This window comes from Typopeltis vanoorti, chromosome 20 (assembly GCF_054136105.1).
Source record: "Typopeltis vanoorti isolate ZY-2024b chromosome 20, IOZ_Tvanoo_1.0, whole genome shotgun sequence".
NCBI lineage: Eukaryota > Metazoa > Arthropoda > Arachnida > Uropygi > Thelyphonidae > Typopeltis > Typopeltis vanoorti.
Window position 1 is genome coordinate 11932033 of NC_143568.1, and position 16997 is coordinate 11949029.

The window sequence follows — 16997 nt, forward strand, 5'->3', positions numbered from 1 at the left end:
GGCTAAAAGAGGCGAAGCAAGAATGCTTTTCATCTTCCCAGTTATCTGTAGAGGACAGTGTAGGGATAGGATGTGATTGAGCTATTTTAAAGCTGTGATCATGACAGGAGGGTAACAGCAATAGCCGAGCCTCAGTTAGAACTTTATTGGCTACAACATTGCCATCTATTGCCCTCCAAGGGTATTGAATTGGTGCATCAAATCAAAATATTTTAATAAATATTATGTGGAGTTTTTAAAGGTTTATTCCAATGTTTTAGGATTTCAAGAAAAATATTTCCTATTTGAATTATTAGAATAAAATTCTTAATTGAAATATAAGTTGCATTATTATTTATAATAGAAATAAAATGTATAATGTAAGTAATTTGGGTAAAAATACACATTACATCGCCTGAGGCTCGACCTGAAGATTTTTTTTCTTTGAGAATACAATCAAAAAACGTTTGAGTTTTCTGTGGTCTATTGAAATTCTTGAAGGTTCCAGTACAAAGACAACATAATTCTTTTATCAAAGAATTATGTTGTCTTATATTCTTTGACAAGAACTCGTAGAAGTTGATAAAACGTTTATGAGTTCTACACTTCGCTAGTAGTCATACGAAAAGTGTAAAACTTATTAATATGCGGCCTTCATAACGAACTCTGGAATGCAACGTTTTTTTTCCTCATCGGGAAGTAAGAGCTACGCAACATTACGTGACATTATTTTTTCTGTTTCTTCATTCTTCAAGATGAATTAAGGTAAAAAAAAAGTTGATTATATTTATTGCGTGCAAATATGAAAACGATTTTTTCTGTAAAAGTCGACAAAATGTTCATTTCTTAGTTATGCGTGTTTGAATAAGAAATAACAACACGATTTACCACATACATACCAACACGCACTCGACATTAAATTTTCAACAGAGGATGCTCGCTGATTGATGTGTTATTTCGTTCTCTGCTTGAAGTACAAATTCCAGCGTATGGCTTAAAACCAGACATTATGAAAATATAATAATATTTAATTCAAAACTTATTAAAAGTGATTTCTGAAACAAAAGCGGTCATTGACTTTGTTAGTAATTATATTCCATTATTATTTTTCCAGGTGCAGAGTTCGTTGACTTTTCTCTATCTCCAGGGGCAACTACCGTTACTAAAGCGGTCATCAGAAAGATCTACTTACTTAAGCCTCTCTTACATCATTAGATGAATATTTAAAGTCCATCACTTCAATTATTTACGACTGCAACGCCACCTACCGAGATCATTGCAGTTGCAAGTGGTTCATGAATGATCAGTATTTTCTGCACGATATTTTATAAAGACCAACAGAGAAAACTTTTTTCCTCTTCACAATGGATGATTTGTATTTATTAGACGAATACAGCAGTGCATGGAACGTCCCTAAAGTGGAGAATGTCACGTCAAATAGCTCCAATACATCTATTGTGTGTACAAACGAGTACTGTGTTCCGGATGAAGACTATATCGAGATGATAGAGGCTTACATTTTCCCTACTCCTTATGAATGGGTATTGATAGCATTGCACATTACTGTGTTCACTGTGGGGCTGGTGGGTAATGCTCTGGTATGCATTTCTGTCTATCGCAATCATTCCATGAGGACTGTGACTAATTATTTTATCGTGAATTTGGCTATGGCTGATTTTTTGGTGATACTTATTTGCCTTCCACCGTCTGTATTATGGGATGTAACAGAAACGTGGTTCTTTGGTAGTCTGCTGTGTAAATTGGTTCTTTATTTGCAGGTGAGTTGAACCCAATTGTTAATTTTTGCAGTATATTTTTTGAAAGTATTCATACTTTTTTTTTCAAAACACGCGCGCGATTTAAGAGTCTATTTACATAACGGTCAAGAAATGTTTTAAACGTTGCTATAATTAACCATAAAATGCTTCTGAATTCAATAAATAATATTAATTTGGAGAACAATTGACGTTAATTAGTTTTACCTTTTTGTGTGTGTAACATGTGTGTGTGTGCATGCGGGTTATCTTGCTGTTGAGTAACAATGTTGTCAAACTATGCATCCGGGGCAGTAGATGCCATATTGTGATGACATTAAAAGTTCACCGCGTGCTTTTGTTATTAGAGTTTTTGTTGTTTCTCAGGGAAACTTTCATCAGTTAATTATAAACTGCGAGAGAGAAAGGACACTTAATTACACTTGTGATTAGAATGCTTCCATGCATGATAAACAAAAGACCTTTGTCCCAACTTAAATGTTCACACACACACACACACACACACACACACACACACACACACACACACACACACACACACACACACACACACACACACACACACACACACTTCATATCCACTGTGGATAAAGGATGTATTAGTGTCTCGTGTCAGAATTAAGTACGACAGATCGCTACTTTAATCTTGTTATCCAAAATTCTTACTCATGCAAAAACACTCAACTCTTCTTGTTATTCAACAACTTCATTTAGATTATCAGCCATGGAATCGAGTTACAACCTTCCACTGCCTTCCCCATTATGCTGAAAGTAGAAACCATACTTCATAAAAAATTATACAAGAAATCTCTAACCGATGCTGTTTTTCATTAATGAGAAAGGATAACGGTTTAGTTCCGACAAAGTACTATGGCTGAAAAGACACGGTTCAAATCCCGTATAAATCGCGAAGAACCCTTACTAGGGTAATTCAAATGAAAGTAAGTTAGCCGGTCTGATATGCAGGTGGATATGTTTCCTCCCTGCTCGGTATTTTGGTCTTGCAAGTGATCAAGGAAAATACAGTTTACATATAGAAGTATTTAGGCATAAGACTAACCACTTTATCCTAAAATTATGATTCCGAAAGACAAATATACTTAGCAGGTCCTGGGGCTTAAAAGCTCCAACTACTGTGAATTACTATTACCTGTACATTATGTACGATTACAGGCATTACTATCTGCTTACAATCTTTAGCATTGCTTTTGTCAACACGATGGCAGTACTATTAAAATACGAGGGTAGTCTGAAAAGTTCTCGGCCTCGACCATAGATGGCAACACTTTCGTCAAAAGATTTTTTTTCTAAGTTGGTACATCCGCCTTAAGCATCCATATGAAATTGCAAGTCATTCTATCAAGTAGTTTATTTTATACAGCTGTCTGAAACAAAAGTGTTGTCTGATTCTCTTGAAATGGATAAAATGGAGTATCGGGAGGTTATAAAAATTCTTTGTAAAAGAATGTTTAACGCCAGACGAAATTCATTGGAAGTTGATAAAAGTTTACGGGTACTCTTCTCCTTTGTTTTCGACAATTAAGAAATCGGCTGCCGAGTTTAAACGTGGCCGTACCAACCTTGAAGATGATCCACATGAAGGACATCCAACAAGTGTAACAACACCAGAAATCATTGATCAAGTGCACGATATGGTATTGAATGACTGGCGAGTCAAGGTACGTCACATTTCTTAGACTATAGGCATTTCAAAAGAACGTGTAGGATATATTTTGCATGAAGAATTGCATATGAAAAAGCTTTGCGCAAGATGGGTGCCGCGCTTGCTCACAGCAGATCAAAAACGTACTCGCATGAAAATTTCTGAACTAAGCTTGGAGGGTTTTAAGAAGAATAAAACTGATTTTGTGCGTCGATTTATTACTATGGATGAGAATTGGATTCACCAATACACAAAAGAATCCAAACAGCAATCAAAACAGAAGCCAGTTGTTCAGCACCACAGAATACAAAGTCGGTTCCATCAGCAGGAAAGATCATGACACCGGTGTTTTGGGATGCTGGAGCCATTTTGTTTATTAATTATCTTGAAAGGGTAAAATAATAACCGGGGAATATTATTACGATCTTTTAACCAGACTAGACGAAAAAATTCGTGAGAAAAGACCCAGTTTGCAGAAGAAATAAATCATCTTTCATCAGGAAAATGCACAAAAGTGTTTTGGCAATGGGAAAAATTAAGGGATCTGCACTGTGAATTGCTGGAACATCTACCCTATTCCCCAGAAGAGACTTCTATTTCTTCCCAAAACTAAAACTCTTCCTCGCTGGACAGCGTTTTTCTTCGAATCAAGAGGTGATTGCAGCTGTAGATTGGTATTTTGCAGGTCTTACTGAGAACCACTACAGGGACGGGATAATGGCGCTGGAGCATCGCTGGAATAAATGTATTAGTCTTAAGGGAGATTATGTTGAAAAATAAAAATAATTTTGAAATTATAAATTCGTTTTTTCATTGTTAGGCCAAGAACTTGTCAGACCACTCTCGTATATTAACTCTAAGACGTGTGATTCGATTTCGTGAGAAATTTGTAAAAACTATAGCTCACACGTGCAAAATGTATTATTATTATTATTATTGTTATTACACTTCTTTTTTTATCAATGTGGTATTGTATATTATGAATATATTCCAAAAGACTAACAGACAGCTAATTCTAATGGGCAAATGAAAAACTAAATAGAAATTAGATTCTCAATGACAATGACCCCGCTCATTTTTTATTCCTAACATGATTAGCAGTTTTTCGCTGACTGAAAGTATTCTAAGTTAGCATATTTTATTCCCAGATGTTGAGAATGCATCTCAAACGAATAAGATGTGAAGTCAAAGAATTGCATATTCCAAAAATAAGTCTTTGCAGCTTACATTCGGGGGACGGGGGGGTGAGCAAAGTAATTAAACTGGTGTACACGAATTAACTTCTATGTTAGAAAGGTTATGATGATCGGTCAACTTAAAAAGTAGGTTGTAAAATTCTTAGGAATTGTTTAAAATAGCAAATTAGCGCAGCTAATGCTTCAGTTTTTACATATTTATTTGTTTTTAATTTTACGATTTTCTCTTTGGAAATCAGCAAGCAGCGATGCTGTTCTTTCACCATTGTCGACGTTGAGTGCATTCCAACGGCGTACTAGATAAGAGATGATGTTCCTCATCCTAACTAGTATATTATATATTCGAAAGGGAGTGCATGTGTTCTATAGTCTATTGGTTGTTGAATTGCGAGGTTAAATATCTCGTGTTTTTTTCCCTAGAAAGAAAAAAGTATGTAATGACTGACTTGCACATTATTGTCTTCGAAATTGCAGTATAAAAAAGAAGGGGGGTCATGCTTAAAACATTAACAATCTGTAAAATTATACAATATAAATAAAATTGCTGAAAACCACTTCGGTGATGTAAAATTATTCAACTTAAGTGGATATTGAATCCAACATTGTTTCAAAGCCGAATAGAGAAACTACAAGAGTTTCATGCCGAATAGAGAAACTATGAACGTTTCAGCGGATCCAAGCGTAAGCATACCTTTCATGACAGGAGCAATGTTGGATTCAATATCCATTTAATTTGAATAAATAAAATTGTTTTCAATGAGCAAGGCATACCGACATCCTTGGAGTATAACCCTTAATTAATACGCAAGACGTTAATGTGATAAATATCTTTTAATACAGAGAAGTCTCACTAACCAATAATTATGCTGAGCTTTTACTAATTGAAGTTTCCAAGAATTATCGGGAAAAATTGTAAAAACGCACTTGTTTAGAGTGGTTTGCATTAACGTACAACTTGCTAAATGTCAATTCTCATTTGTTAACGCTCTGTTAGTGAGGAAAATTTCTGCGATAATCTTACTGTCCTATTTTTATTCTCTATGATATTACTAACAAAGCACTCTTAAAGCGCAGACTGTAGTAATAGCTTAAACTATTACACTTCACAGAATAATGAAACAAAGGAAAGAATTAAACTTTCTATACACTTATCTTGTGCGTCATAAGACACTCAGTCTCCATTTATAAGTATGAGAAAAAGAATATCGTTGTCGTCAAACTGGTGATTACTACTGACGCTGTGCAAAACGAAGAAGACCACACAAATGTGATATAGAAAGTCACATAAGTTTGTTTTGATTTTATTTGTTTCCATCAGCAATTTGGGTAAAAATCGATAGACCTATTTATAAACTGAAGTAGAGGATATTAAAACACAAGGAAATTATTAATTGCATTAGTTTATGCCTTTATTGCTTCCCCTTGAGTGTGGTTTGGTAGTTTGTACTGCCAGTCTGTCTGGAACAGTCGATGCTACATGAAAAGTTCTCGAAGTCGCATCTTGAATATCTATAAAAACATCTCCAATGGGCCATTTTTGGCTTCAGAGGAACAATTAAAAAGATTAGCTGCTAGATTTACTTATAAATTTTACTTTTTTTAATCTATTTCCACTATACTTTATATTGTAAATATTTAAAAAATATTTAAAATGTGTTATATATCTTCTTTTTCAATTAACGTATTAGGCCTAGTGGCCTGTTACGGAGCTATCCTTAGCTCTTCTAAGCTGGACCCGTCCTGAGGATAAGGTGGTTTGCCCAATGCCTCCCGATGTATCCTATGATTGTAGCCTGTGTGTTCAGGGGGGCCGGTTTGCCTGCTTGCGAATGAAAAACCCCAGATAAACTAGTGGAAAAAACCCTGCTGTCCACGCCCAAGACCGGCTAACTTGGCTATGGCTGAGGAAGATCCTTAAGCTCCTCGCGTCGTCAACGGCAATCGAACCTAAGACACTCCTTCCCGAGGCGCATGGTTGCGAAGCGTTCCGCGCGGACTGTTGTATATAATTTATATAATTATTGGTGAATCATTTCAAAACAGGTTCAACTATGATATAATATCATATAATAGCTAATTTTGTAAATGTAGATCAACTCATAGGGAAGAATATGTAATATTAAGTAACTATGAAATTTTCTGTGGGTCCAAGGCGATGGTGTATAATAAATGCTAGTCAGCGCGCTTGCGCGTTTGTTCTTAATGGTGTCGTTTTGATTTTCTAAAATCTTCTATCAGAAATCCATTGCAGAAATCCATTGCCAAAAACTAGGAAAGAAAATCTAGGTTTTTTTTTTATGATATTTCATAAATTATTGAATTTCAAGACATTAGCATCAACATAATGATAATAATGATAATAATGTCAGTACGTAACGTATACCAAGTTCTTTATCAACAGAGGTGAATTTTTCATAGCTGATTAAATTCAACATAATAGAACAGTTATGAGAGAGGGCGTCATAGAATTATTTACGTTTTATAAGAACTTCATGAGGTATATCTACACTGAGTTTTAGTATGAAAGTTAAATAGCGTATCTTCTACTATTATATTATCAATGAAATCATATTTTCCAAATTATTCCCGGTTATCTCTAGCTGATTGCTTTCTTCCCAAGTTTATGCTTATGGTGGAAGGAAGATATATTAGTATCTGGCTTTGAAATTATGCAGTTTATCTAGAAATCATTGCTTAATATTTTTAGTTAACACTCCACTTAGAAAATTAGAAGCCTCGTCCTATTCTTAACTTTCCAAATGGAAAAATCAACATCACTTATTCGACTATTTAGATTTGTATGTATTTCTTACATCAGAGAAGCAAACATTTTATAGTTAATTAAAGATGAATTTTATTTAGACACGAATTATTTATTCAATATGGTTTATCAGGCCTTAATCTTCTGTACACACTTTTTACACCCGCAACTAAAACGAGAGATTTACGACTCAATAGTGTACAATTTTTAACAGACCACTATTCCTGAAGGTGTCCTATTCTAGGTAATATTAATTGAAGTAAAATTTATTGCATAAATTAGAAACACGTGATCTTCGCTTACTACAGAAAATACGAAGTATTTGAGAAAGTATAGCGAAGATCTTTTGTCATCAATTAAACTTCTGTGCAGCAAGCGAGTTTCAAAGTGGTCACCTGGGATCGGATGCTGTTGTGGAAATAAATTTGATTTGCTGTACGAGTAAAGGATGCTAGCGTGCAGGAGTTTGAAGAATCATTGGGATATTAAAGAAATTAAAGAAATTTAAATGACGAAGAACAAGATAGCCAAGAAACAAATATTGACCGGAAAATTATATATTGGTTGTTCACAATTTAAGGGACATTCAGTTCTTATGTGCAACAGTTAGGCATCCCCAGAATATTCAGCACTTATGTTTTGTTATTAATCAATGACTAGTAAATTCCTCAGTAACCTTGTGAACGAGTTCCTCTCACCACAGCACACTACGGATGTGTTCTTTCACTTGGATTCTTTCTCCTATTCGTCAGTGAATTGTTCTCACTAATATCCAATAGGATTGGTCTGTTTGGTGAAATGGTCTGTTTTTTTTTTTTTTTTAAGGGGGTGGTGACTTTCTTATGTAAGCTATTCTGGTACAAACAGACCGTTTCACATAGCCTTTTGGGCTTTCAAAATCCCTTGGTAATCTTTTTCGTATTAAACATTAATTCTCTTCTATTAAACTCCTAACACTTTATAAATTCACATTTGGGGGGTGGGGGTGGCGCATCAAAAGCTTCCCTCAGAATTCGAGATTTTATCCAAAGGAAGCTGTTCGCTTAACAGAATGATCTTTCCCTTACTGACTGCTCCAGTTGCTTTCCTAGAAATCCTCTATTTGTGCATAATGTCTTTTCTGTAGGTATTTCCTTGGATGCCGTTAAGGGACAGACTACCACTACTCCTCTTCTTACCCCTGAGCATGGATGAAGAAGGGCAGCTCTTGTATATAATTCTAATGTGTGATATGTAATAGACTCTTGCCACTTGCGTTCTCTACCAACAATATTCCTCTCAGTCTTCATATTATGTTCTGCATCTTCTACCGCATCTGCCTGCTCCCTTTTATGCGGATTCTGTTTACTGCATCTTCTGCATCGCATTAATTCTTCATCGTTGATACCTTTGTTAAATCCTGCGTATATGTTTAATAAGCGTGAACCTTTATGAAGCGTAAATGACATTTGAAAATTTCCAGCAAGAAACGCATCAGTAGCAAAGTACTTCCAGAAGAATACTATTTCAAGATATTTAAATTTTCTGAGGATTTACTAGTATCTCAAGGGGAGATTTGTAATACTTTCCCATCATTATGACTTAAACCTCTATTTCTTTGTGTAAACAGACAATTAAGAGGAGATTAAAGCAAGACTGCGTGTTAAATTCTATCTCTCCATATATTTCCTTCTTATTATCCTAAATACAGGAGTATCCCGTAAAAATTTACGTAACTAGGATATGGAAAATAATTCCCTCTCGCGACAGAGTCGCTGTAGTTTCCTTAAATGCTAAGTGAATAGATAACGCAACTGCCTGGAGAACACGTTTTCAATTCAAATACAAAAGGAACCAGCGAACCATTCGAAGACTTAAGTGAGCCAATAAACACCCCTCTAACAAGAACAAATACGCAGAAACTCTAATGTGAGATTTAACGAAAACTTTTGATGGAGAAGGCTCAACTGTCCCTGATGACCCATCAGAGTGTGAGGAGCGTAGAACAAAGACACTCCGTATCCTTTCTCTTGGCGCGAAAGCCCAATAGGCAGTCATTCATTCGCATTACCGGCCTTTTAAGTAACTGTGATGATGTCTGAACAGAGACGCTCCTCGCGAAGTTAACAAAGTCTTGGTAACAACTTCTTTGGATTCGTTTCCTAATGACAACGCGTGTTAACATTGGTTTGTTGATTCGATTGATTGTAAGTGTACACCATGTTCCTTTCCGTGTACACAAATATTAATTAAGATTTGCAGATGACGTTACTGCAGAGTTCGAATGAACTCACAGAAATCGTAAACTGAATTATAAGCTGTTGTAACATTACGAACTATGCCACTAAGTTATTTGTAACTAATTCTTGATAAGACGAACTTCAGTCCAACTCCTGGTATTTGTGACTATCGACACGCAAAGATTCAGAATGCTAACCATTAATATACTACTAATAGATAATAAATGGAAAGATGTACACCCTCTGTCCAAAAAGAAACCAAACTTTTCGAAAATAGAAGAAACTAGTGGCGCCATCTGTTGTATCTTTTCATTGTCGAAAGCGGCAACCTTCATTAGTGTTGTGTCAACTGTTTATCACATTTGTTTCATTAGAAGCCGAGTTATAGTGTCAAGAGTGTGTTTTGACGAACAGTCGGAAAATGAGTTTCAAACAGAGAGCTGCGATTGACTTTTGCGTTAAGCTTGGTAAAGGTTTTACCGAAACCCATCAAATGCTTCAAAAAGTATACGGTGATGAACGATTATCACGTACTCTAGTTTACGAGTGGTTTAAGCGATTTCAAAATACGACATAAAACCGGGCTGTCCAAAAACTGGACTGAGGAAGTTAACATCCAAAAAGTGCGTGATTTCATCAAAGAAAACCCGAACTTGTCCGAGAGATTGCTTGAACATGAATTGGGAATTCCAAAATCAACTGTGCGCAACATTTTGACCAAGTGTTTGGACCTTCGTAAATTGAATTCGCGAATTGTTCCCCACACGTTGACCGACGACCAAAAAATGTATCGAATTGAACACTACAAGGGCCTCATTAAGGACTCGTAAGGACTCAGACTTCCTTGAAACGATCGTTATGGTGTTTTGAGTATGAGCTCGAAACAAAGCACCAGAGTGTCGAGTGGAGGCCACCCGAAGAGGGGCATCCGAAAAAAGGTCGCTTGGAGAAGTCAAAAGTAAAGACAATGCTGATTTGTTTCTACGATTCCAAGGGTATTATCCACAAAAAATTCGTTCCGCTTGGCCAAACGGTCAATGGTGAGCTTATCTCGAACTTTTGAAGCGATTGATAGCGAGAATTCGTCGCATACGACATGAATATCGCGACAACTGACCGTTCGTCAAAACACACTGTCACTCTTGGCACTATAACTCGGCTTCTAATGAAACAAATGTCATAAACAGTTACGCTAATGAAGGTTGCCGCTTTCGACAACAGAAAGATACAACAGGTGGTGCCACGTATAGAGACAATAAAGTCGTTATTTTCTCTTTGTTCCCAAAAGATCAGTTTTATCATTTTGTACTGTAGTGAAATTAATCTATTTAATTTGTAGGGTGCACATAAAGCATACGTTGTTATAGCGTATCTTAGTATATTTTGGCATAGTGCTTTGTATATTAGTTTTTAGCCGTATAGGAACTCTGTCTTTTAACCTGTAGAGTTTGCCACTTATTGTTCGGAGTTTGTTGTGTAGATGGTTTATGTGGCTGTTCCAGTTCATATCTGCATCGAAGTAAATTCCAAGGTATCGTATCGTTTCAACCTGAGTGATTGTAGTGGTTTCGCTGTTCTGTGTATGTTTTATGTTGGAAAGTGGATGTTGGATGGGTATATATTTGTTATCAACTGGTGAAGGTAGTGGATTTCTGAATATTATTAATTTTGTCTTTTCTGCGTTTAGGTGTATGGAGTTTTTCGTGAGCCAGTCTATGATCAGATTTATGTCATGTTGCATATTTGTTTAGGCTATGCTTGCGTTATTATGGATGGATATTATTGCTGTATCGTCTGCGTATTGGAATATCTTACCTTTGAGTGGTAACTGATTAATATCGTGCGTGTATATGTTGAATAGAGTTGGGGAGAGTACAGCTCCCTGTGGTACTCCACAGGTTACTGGTAGCTCTCTGCTTCGGTTTGACCTGATATGTATGATATGCTTTCTATTTTGAAGGTAGTTTGTAAACCACCTGTGAAGAGGCCCGTCTATTCCAACATGCCTCAGCTTTTCTAACAAGGTTTGATGTGTGAGTGTATCGAATGCTTTAGTTAGATCAATAAAGACTACCATGGCAATTTTGTTTTTGTCTAAGGCGGTATTAAATAGGTCTGTAAAGTATTCCAAGAGAGATCTTGTTCTCTTATTTTTCTGAAAACCATATTGTGTTTTGGGGATAATATGAAAGGTCTCAGTGTATGCTGTGAGTTTCTTCAGTACGATGCGCTCCATAATTTAATTGATAATTAGTAATGTTGCTATGGGTCTGTAATTGCTGATTAAATTTCTTTTTCCATGTTTATATGGGTATGGTTATAGCGGTCTTTAGCATACTTGGTATCTCTCCTGTTTTAAATATTTTATTTATTAATTTTAGTAGGATTGGACCTAAGCAAGCTGCATGTTGCTTTATATCTTTAGGTATGATACCATGTATTCCTGGGCCTTTGTTTGGTTTGATTTGATGTATTGCAGAGAGAGGTTCTGCTTCTTTTATGATTGGGAACCATAGTGTCTGTTTTGATTGTGGTCCAAGTGGAGGATCACATTTTGTGATTGGGGGAATATTTTCGTGCAGTTCTTGGATGGAGTTTGCAAAGTATTGGTTAAAGTCATTTGCTAGTTGTTTGATAAGTTTTGGGTCTTTCATGAAGTTGTGTTTTATGGTTTCGGAGGCGGTGGTGTTGAGAACACAATCTAGCATCTCATTGATCAGATGCCAGGTTTGTTTCATGTTGTTTTGTGCAGAGATTAGTCTGTCGCTGTAGTAACTTCTTTTTGAAAATCTGATTTGTGTTGTAAGGCGATTCCTTGTTATCTTATATTCAGTTTTTGAAGCTGTGTTATTTGGATATCACTTTAATTCTTTCCATAAAGCGTCCTTTCTGTGTATTTCTAGGATTACGTTTTGTGTTATCCAAGGATTTTGTGTTGTTTTTGAACGAATTCGGACTTTCTTTGTAGCTTTCTTATATATTTCCTCCAGTGTGAGTTTAATGTTGTTGTATAAGATATCTGCTGAATCTGATGCCAGGTGTTCCCAGTCTGTTTTTCTTATTTCGCGGTTGACTATTTCTTCGTTTATTATTGTTTTCTGTCGCTGTTCTTCTGTGGGACATTGCATGGATATTGTCTTGGTGTGCAGGTTTAGAACAGTGAAGTAATGGTCTGCTACTTTGCACTTTATGACTGATGCAGTGTAACTATTTGGTGGTGCTTGGACGTTTATATGATCTAGACAGGAAGCAGTGATAGTATTTCCGAATATTTCTTCTCTAGTACATGATGTTATTGTTGGTATTAGATTATACATGGATAGCGTGTCTAGGTATTGTACAGTGTTGTTCTGGTTTTCGTTTGCAATATTTATTTTTATGTCACCAATTATCATTAGGTGTTCGGTTGAGCATATTTCTTGGCTTGAAAGCCAGCAATTGAGTTCGTGCAAGAATTTTATATTGTTTAGGTTTGGATGCCTGTAAATAGCATTTAGTATTATGGGATGCTATCTATTGGTGGTATTAGTGATTTCGAGGGAAAGGGTTTCAGCATGCTCAAACTGATAGGACGTTTCTTTTGCTATTAATTTATGTTTGATAAATATTAATATTCCACCTCCTCTTTTTGTTTGGTGGCATGATCTATGTTGTTGGAAGCCTGGAATTTGGAAAGCAGTCGCTTCATCATTAGTTATGGATACTTCTGTAAGAATCAATATATCAATAATATCAGTAATTCCTCAGATAAGCCTGTAACAATAACCAATATTTTCGAATGCTTCTGATGTTAATATGCAAGATTGACAGGCCTCTTGCTTGTACTGTGTGTTGTTTCCATGCATCAAGCGATTCGAAAGTACAATTACTGATGTGTTCTGGTGTAATTACATCTATCTAATGGTTCACATCCATTTTTGTTGTGTTCAGATCTTCTTATTGAACTAAGTTGGAGTATTTTGTTTCACTCTGGCTGTGACTTTCTCAAGAATATTTTGCCGTCTTTGATCCACAAAAATTGATACTTTTTTTCTGTTTTTTTTTTCTTGCATGGTTCAATAGATTCTGATTGAAAGGTGTTAAATACTCAGATAGAAAGATTGTCGTATTGTCTTGCGATGCATTTAAATTGATAAATATTAATATTCCACTCCCAATAATAATAATAATAATAATAATAATAATAATAATAATAATAATAATAATAATAATAATAATAATAATAATAATAATAATAATAATAATGTGGATGGTGGACCACCGAACATAGCTAAATGTGAAGTTGCCACAGCTTTCGAAAAGCTAGGACTAAGCGGCCACTTCTACTTACTTTGAATAATAAAAGGCATTAGCGAATTTATCATTTTGTTTTTATTTATTCTTCTTTTTTCTAGACATAACTCATTGGACGAGCTAGATTCAGTTAAGATTACTTAACAGTACCCATCACGCAATCACCTTCCTTCAGATTTCTAAATTACTTAGATTAATAGTATTCCTCTTGGCAAATGAGGAATTGAAAGCAATTTCCATTTAGCTACGTATAATTAGAATTTCATATTTTCATACGGTAACAATATTATTTCGGAATAGATATTAATACTGTACGTTAATTCAACGGGATTATTTTTAACTACAGTGCATTATTTGATGCATTTCGTAGCAAATATGAAACTTAATCTCCGCGAAATGAATTACTGTTAAACAGAGCAGAGGATGATGCGTTCTCTAGGAAAATATATTGAGAGAACGAGTATAATACAGGACTCGATGTACGTTTAGTTATAATTTCCAAGCGAGGTCATCAAAAACGTTTATTTAATGGAAAACTTGCATTAAAATGCAAATTTTATCACGCAGAAGTATCCACGTTGTGTTATTTTATAATGATAATGATACGAAGGTTTAATAATAACACCAGGAATGGAACCGAAGTAATATTTCCTTATTTTTATAAGAAACTATAATTTATATAACAATAGGTTAATAGATTAATGTATTAGTACTTCATTTTTCGCGAGATTCTGTCATTTTTCGATGTAATCTCCATCATTCTCTACATGCGTTAGCGATCGCTGAGTGAGATGCTGTACGCTGACCCAAGGGAGACTAAACAGGTGACAGCGTATGATCAAGTCTATGGGAGAAAAGATCTATCCAGCTGAATATAATTCGACCTTTTAAATAATTTAAGCTATTTTATAAAATTATGAAAAACATACGAAGGCCTTTATATATTGCATATCATGATACGGATATAATACACCCGTTACCATAGCTAATATGATAACGTAACCTTTTCAGTATTCATCCTCAGTCAGATTATCATCCTCTGAGAACCTAAAAAGCGCATGTTCATAATGTAAAGCATTGATTACGTTAAGCTCAGTGTTTCTTATTATCCAGACAGGAAATTGGAATATTGTGTTTTTCGGAAATTATTATGCTAATTAACTTAACAAAAATATTACGTACTTGGACTACTTTTTTCGCTAATAGTGAAGAAAGAGGTTGCCCAAACCCACTTCTTTGAATATAATTCTTTGTTTTCTTATCGAGAGCAGATGTAATTGAATTCTGTAATCAGATTGAGGTTTTTTATGTGCAAATAAATGGATTATGGTTGCTTACACTGGGTATAAAACTTTAGTGTCCAAAACAAAACAGAAAATCTTTCCCACACCGAAAGAATTTTTGCGTTAGCTTATTGATTCTGAGCATGATTTTATATTTTTAATTTAATAAGTGAAAAATAAGTTAATAATATGCTAGAAAAATAGCGTTATAATTAATTATTGTTAGTTGACTGATTTGGGCAGGTTTTCTGTTTTGTCCATAGTTAACAAACTACGGACTTCTCTATTTCGAATGGAAACTACATCTCAAAAACATTTAATCTAATAGACTTCTACTTAAGAGCTGTTGTAAGCCTTGAGTATTGTCTATTAGTATCCTGAGAGGGCTACTTTCCATTTGCTTATAAAACCAAACATGGAAAATTTTCAAGCCACTTCAGCCCTCCATCAAATAAGGGGCACTCTCACATAGACCGATGAAATTCGTCTCCCACGTGGAGACAATCACTCTCTCTCTCTCTCTCTCTCTCTCTCTCTCTCTCTCTCTCTCTCTCTCTCTCTCTCTCTCTCACACACACACACACACACACACACACACACACACTGTGACATCGGTTCGGCCTTTTTTGCTAGCCCGCGTTTAGCAGTCAATTTTACAGGGCGTAGAAATACGAGTTAGCTACCGTTCGACATGGCGCATCTAACTCAGAGTCGATTAATCCATTAAGAAATAGCTGAAAAAATTTCATTTAGTATTCAAACGAAGTTAAGAAATTATAAAATTCTAATTAACTAAATAAATGATGAAATTAGGCCTTTTACGACATGTTCTTAATAAATTAGTTTATCGCTACTTATCCATGGCTCATACAACATAACGAGTTAAATAACCCGAGCAACACTGCGGCATCGCTTTTGCATTCTGAATAACATAATAATTGTAAAAAAGAAACGGAGTAATTCATGACAGAAAACAGAAGTGCTGCTTCGTCCAGTCGTATGACAACTAGCAATTTACACGCGTTATACACCCACTATCCAAAACGAAACCGAACTTTTCGAAAATAGAAGAAACTAGTAGCGCCACCTGTCGTATCTTTTTTGTTGTCGAAAGCGAAACCTTCATTAGTTTATGACATTTGTTTCATTAGAAGCCGAGTTATGGTGCCAAGAGTGACAGCGTTTTGACGAACGGTCGTTCCTCACGATATTCATGCCGTACGCGACGAATTCTCGCTATCAATAGCTTCAAACTTTCGAGATAAAACTCACCATTGACCGTTTGGCCAGGCGGAACGAATTCATTGGGGATAATGCTCTTGGAATCATAGAAACACATTAGCATTGTCTTTACTTTTGACTTCTCCAAGCGACTTTTTTCGGTTCACCTCTTCCGGTGGTCTCCACTCGACACTTCGTTGCTTTGTTTCAGGCTCATACTCAAAACAGCACGTTTCGTCACCAGTAACGATCGTTTCAAGGAAGTCTGAGTCCTTACGAGATGTTGTAGTGTTCAATTCGATACATTTTTTGGTCGTCGGTCAACTTGTGAAGAACAAATCGCGAATTCAATTTACGAAGGCCCAAACTCTCGGTCAAAATGTTGTGCATAGTTGACTTTGGAATCCCCAATTCATCTTCAGTCAATCTCACAGACCATTTCAGGCTTCGCTCAGTCCAGTTTTTGGGCGGCCCGGCTTCTCGTCGTTCACAAGAGTCTCACGACCACTTTGAAATCGCTTAAACCACTCGTAAACTTGAGTACGGGATAATCATTCATCACCGTATGCTTTTTGAAGCATTGGATGTGTTTCGGTAAAAAACTTTT

The 16997-nt window shown here is 35.7% G+C and overlaps 1 protein-coding gene across 1 annotated transcript in view; it reads left to right on the forward strand.

Annotated features, from left to right (window-relative positions):
• The first annotated feature begins 1343 nt into the window (after window positions 1-1343).
• LOC150095229 (orexin receptor type 2-like) overlaps window positions 1344-16997 on the forward strand; it is a 74329-nt gene continuing 58675 nt past the window's right edge. The window contains exon 1 of the mRNA XM_090410625.1: window positions 1344-1757. Coding sequence (XP_090266751.1) covers window positions 1344-1757 — 414 coding nt within the window. The remainder of the gene's footprint in view (window positions 1758-16997) is intronic.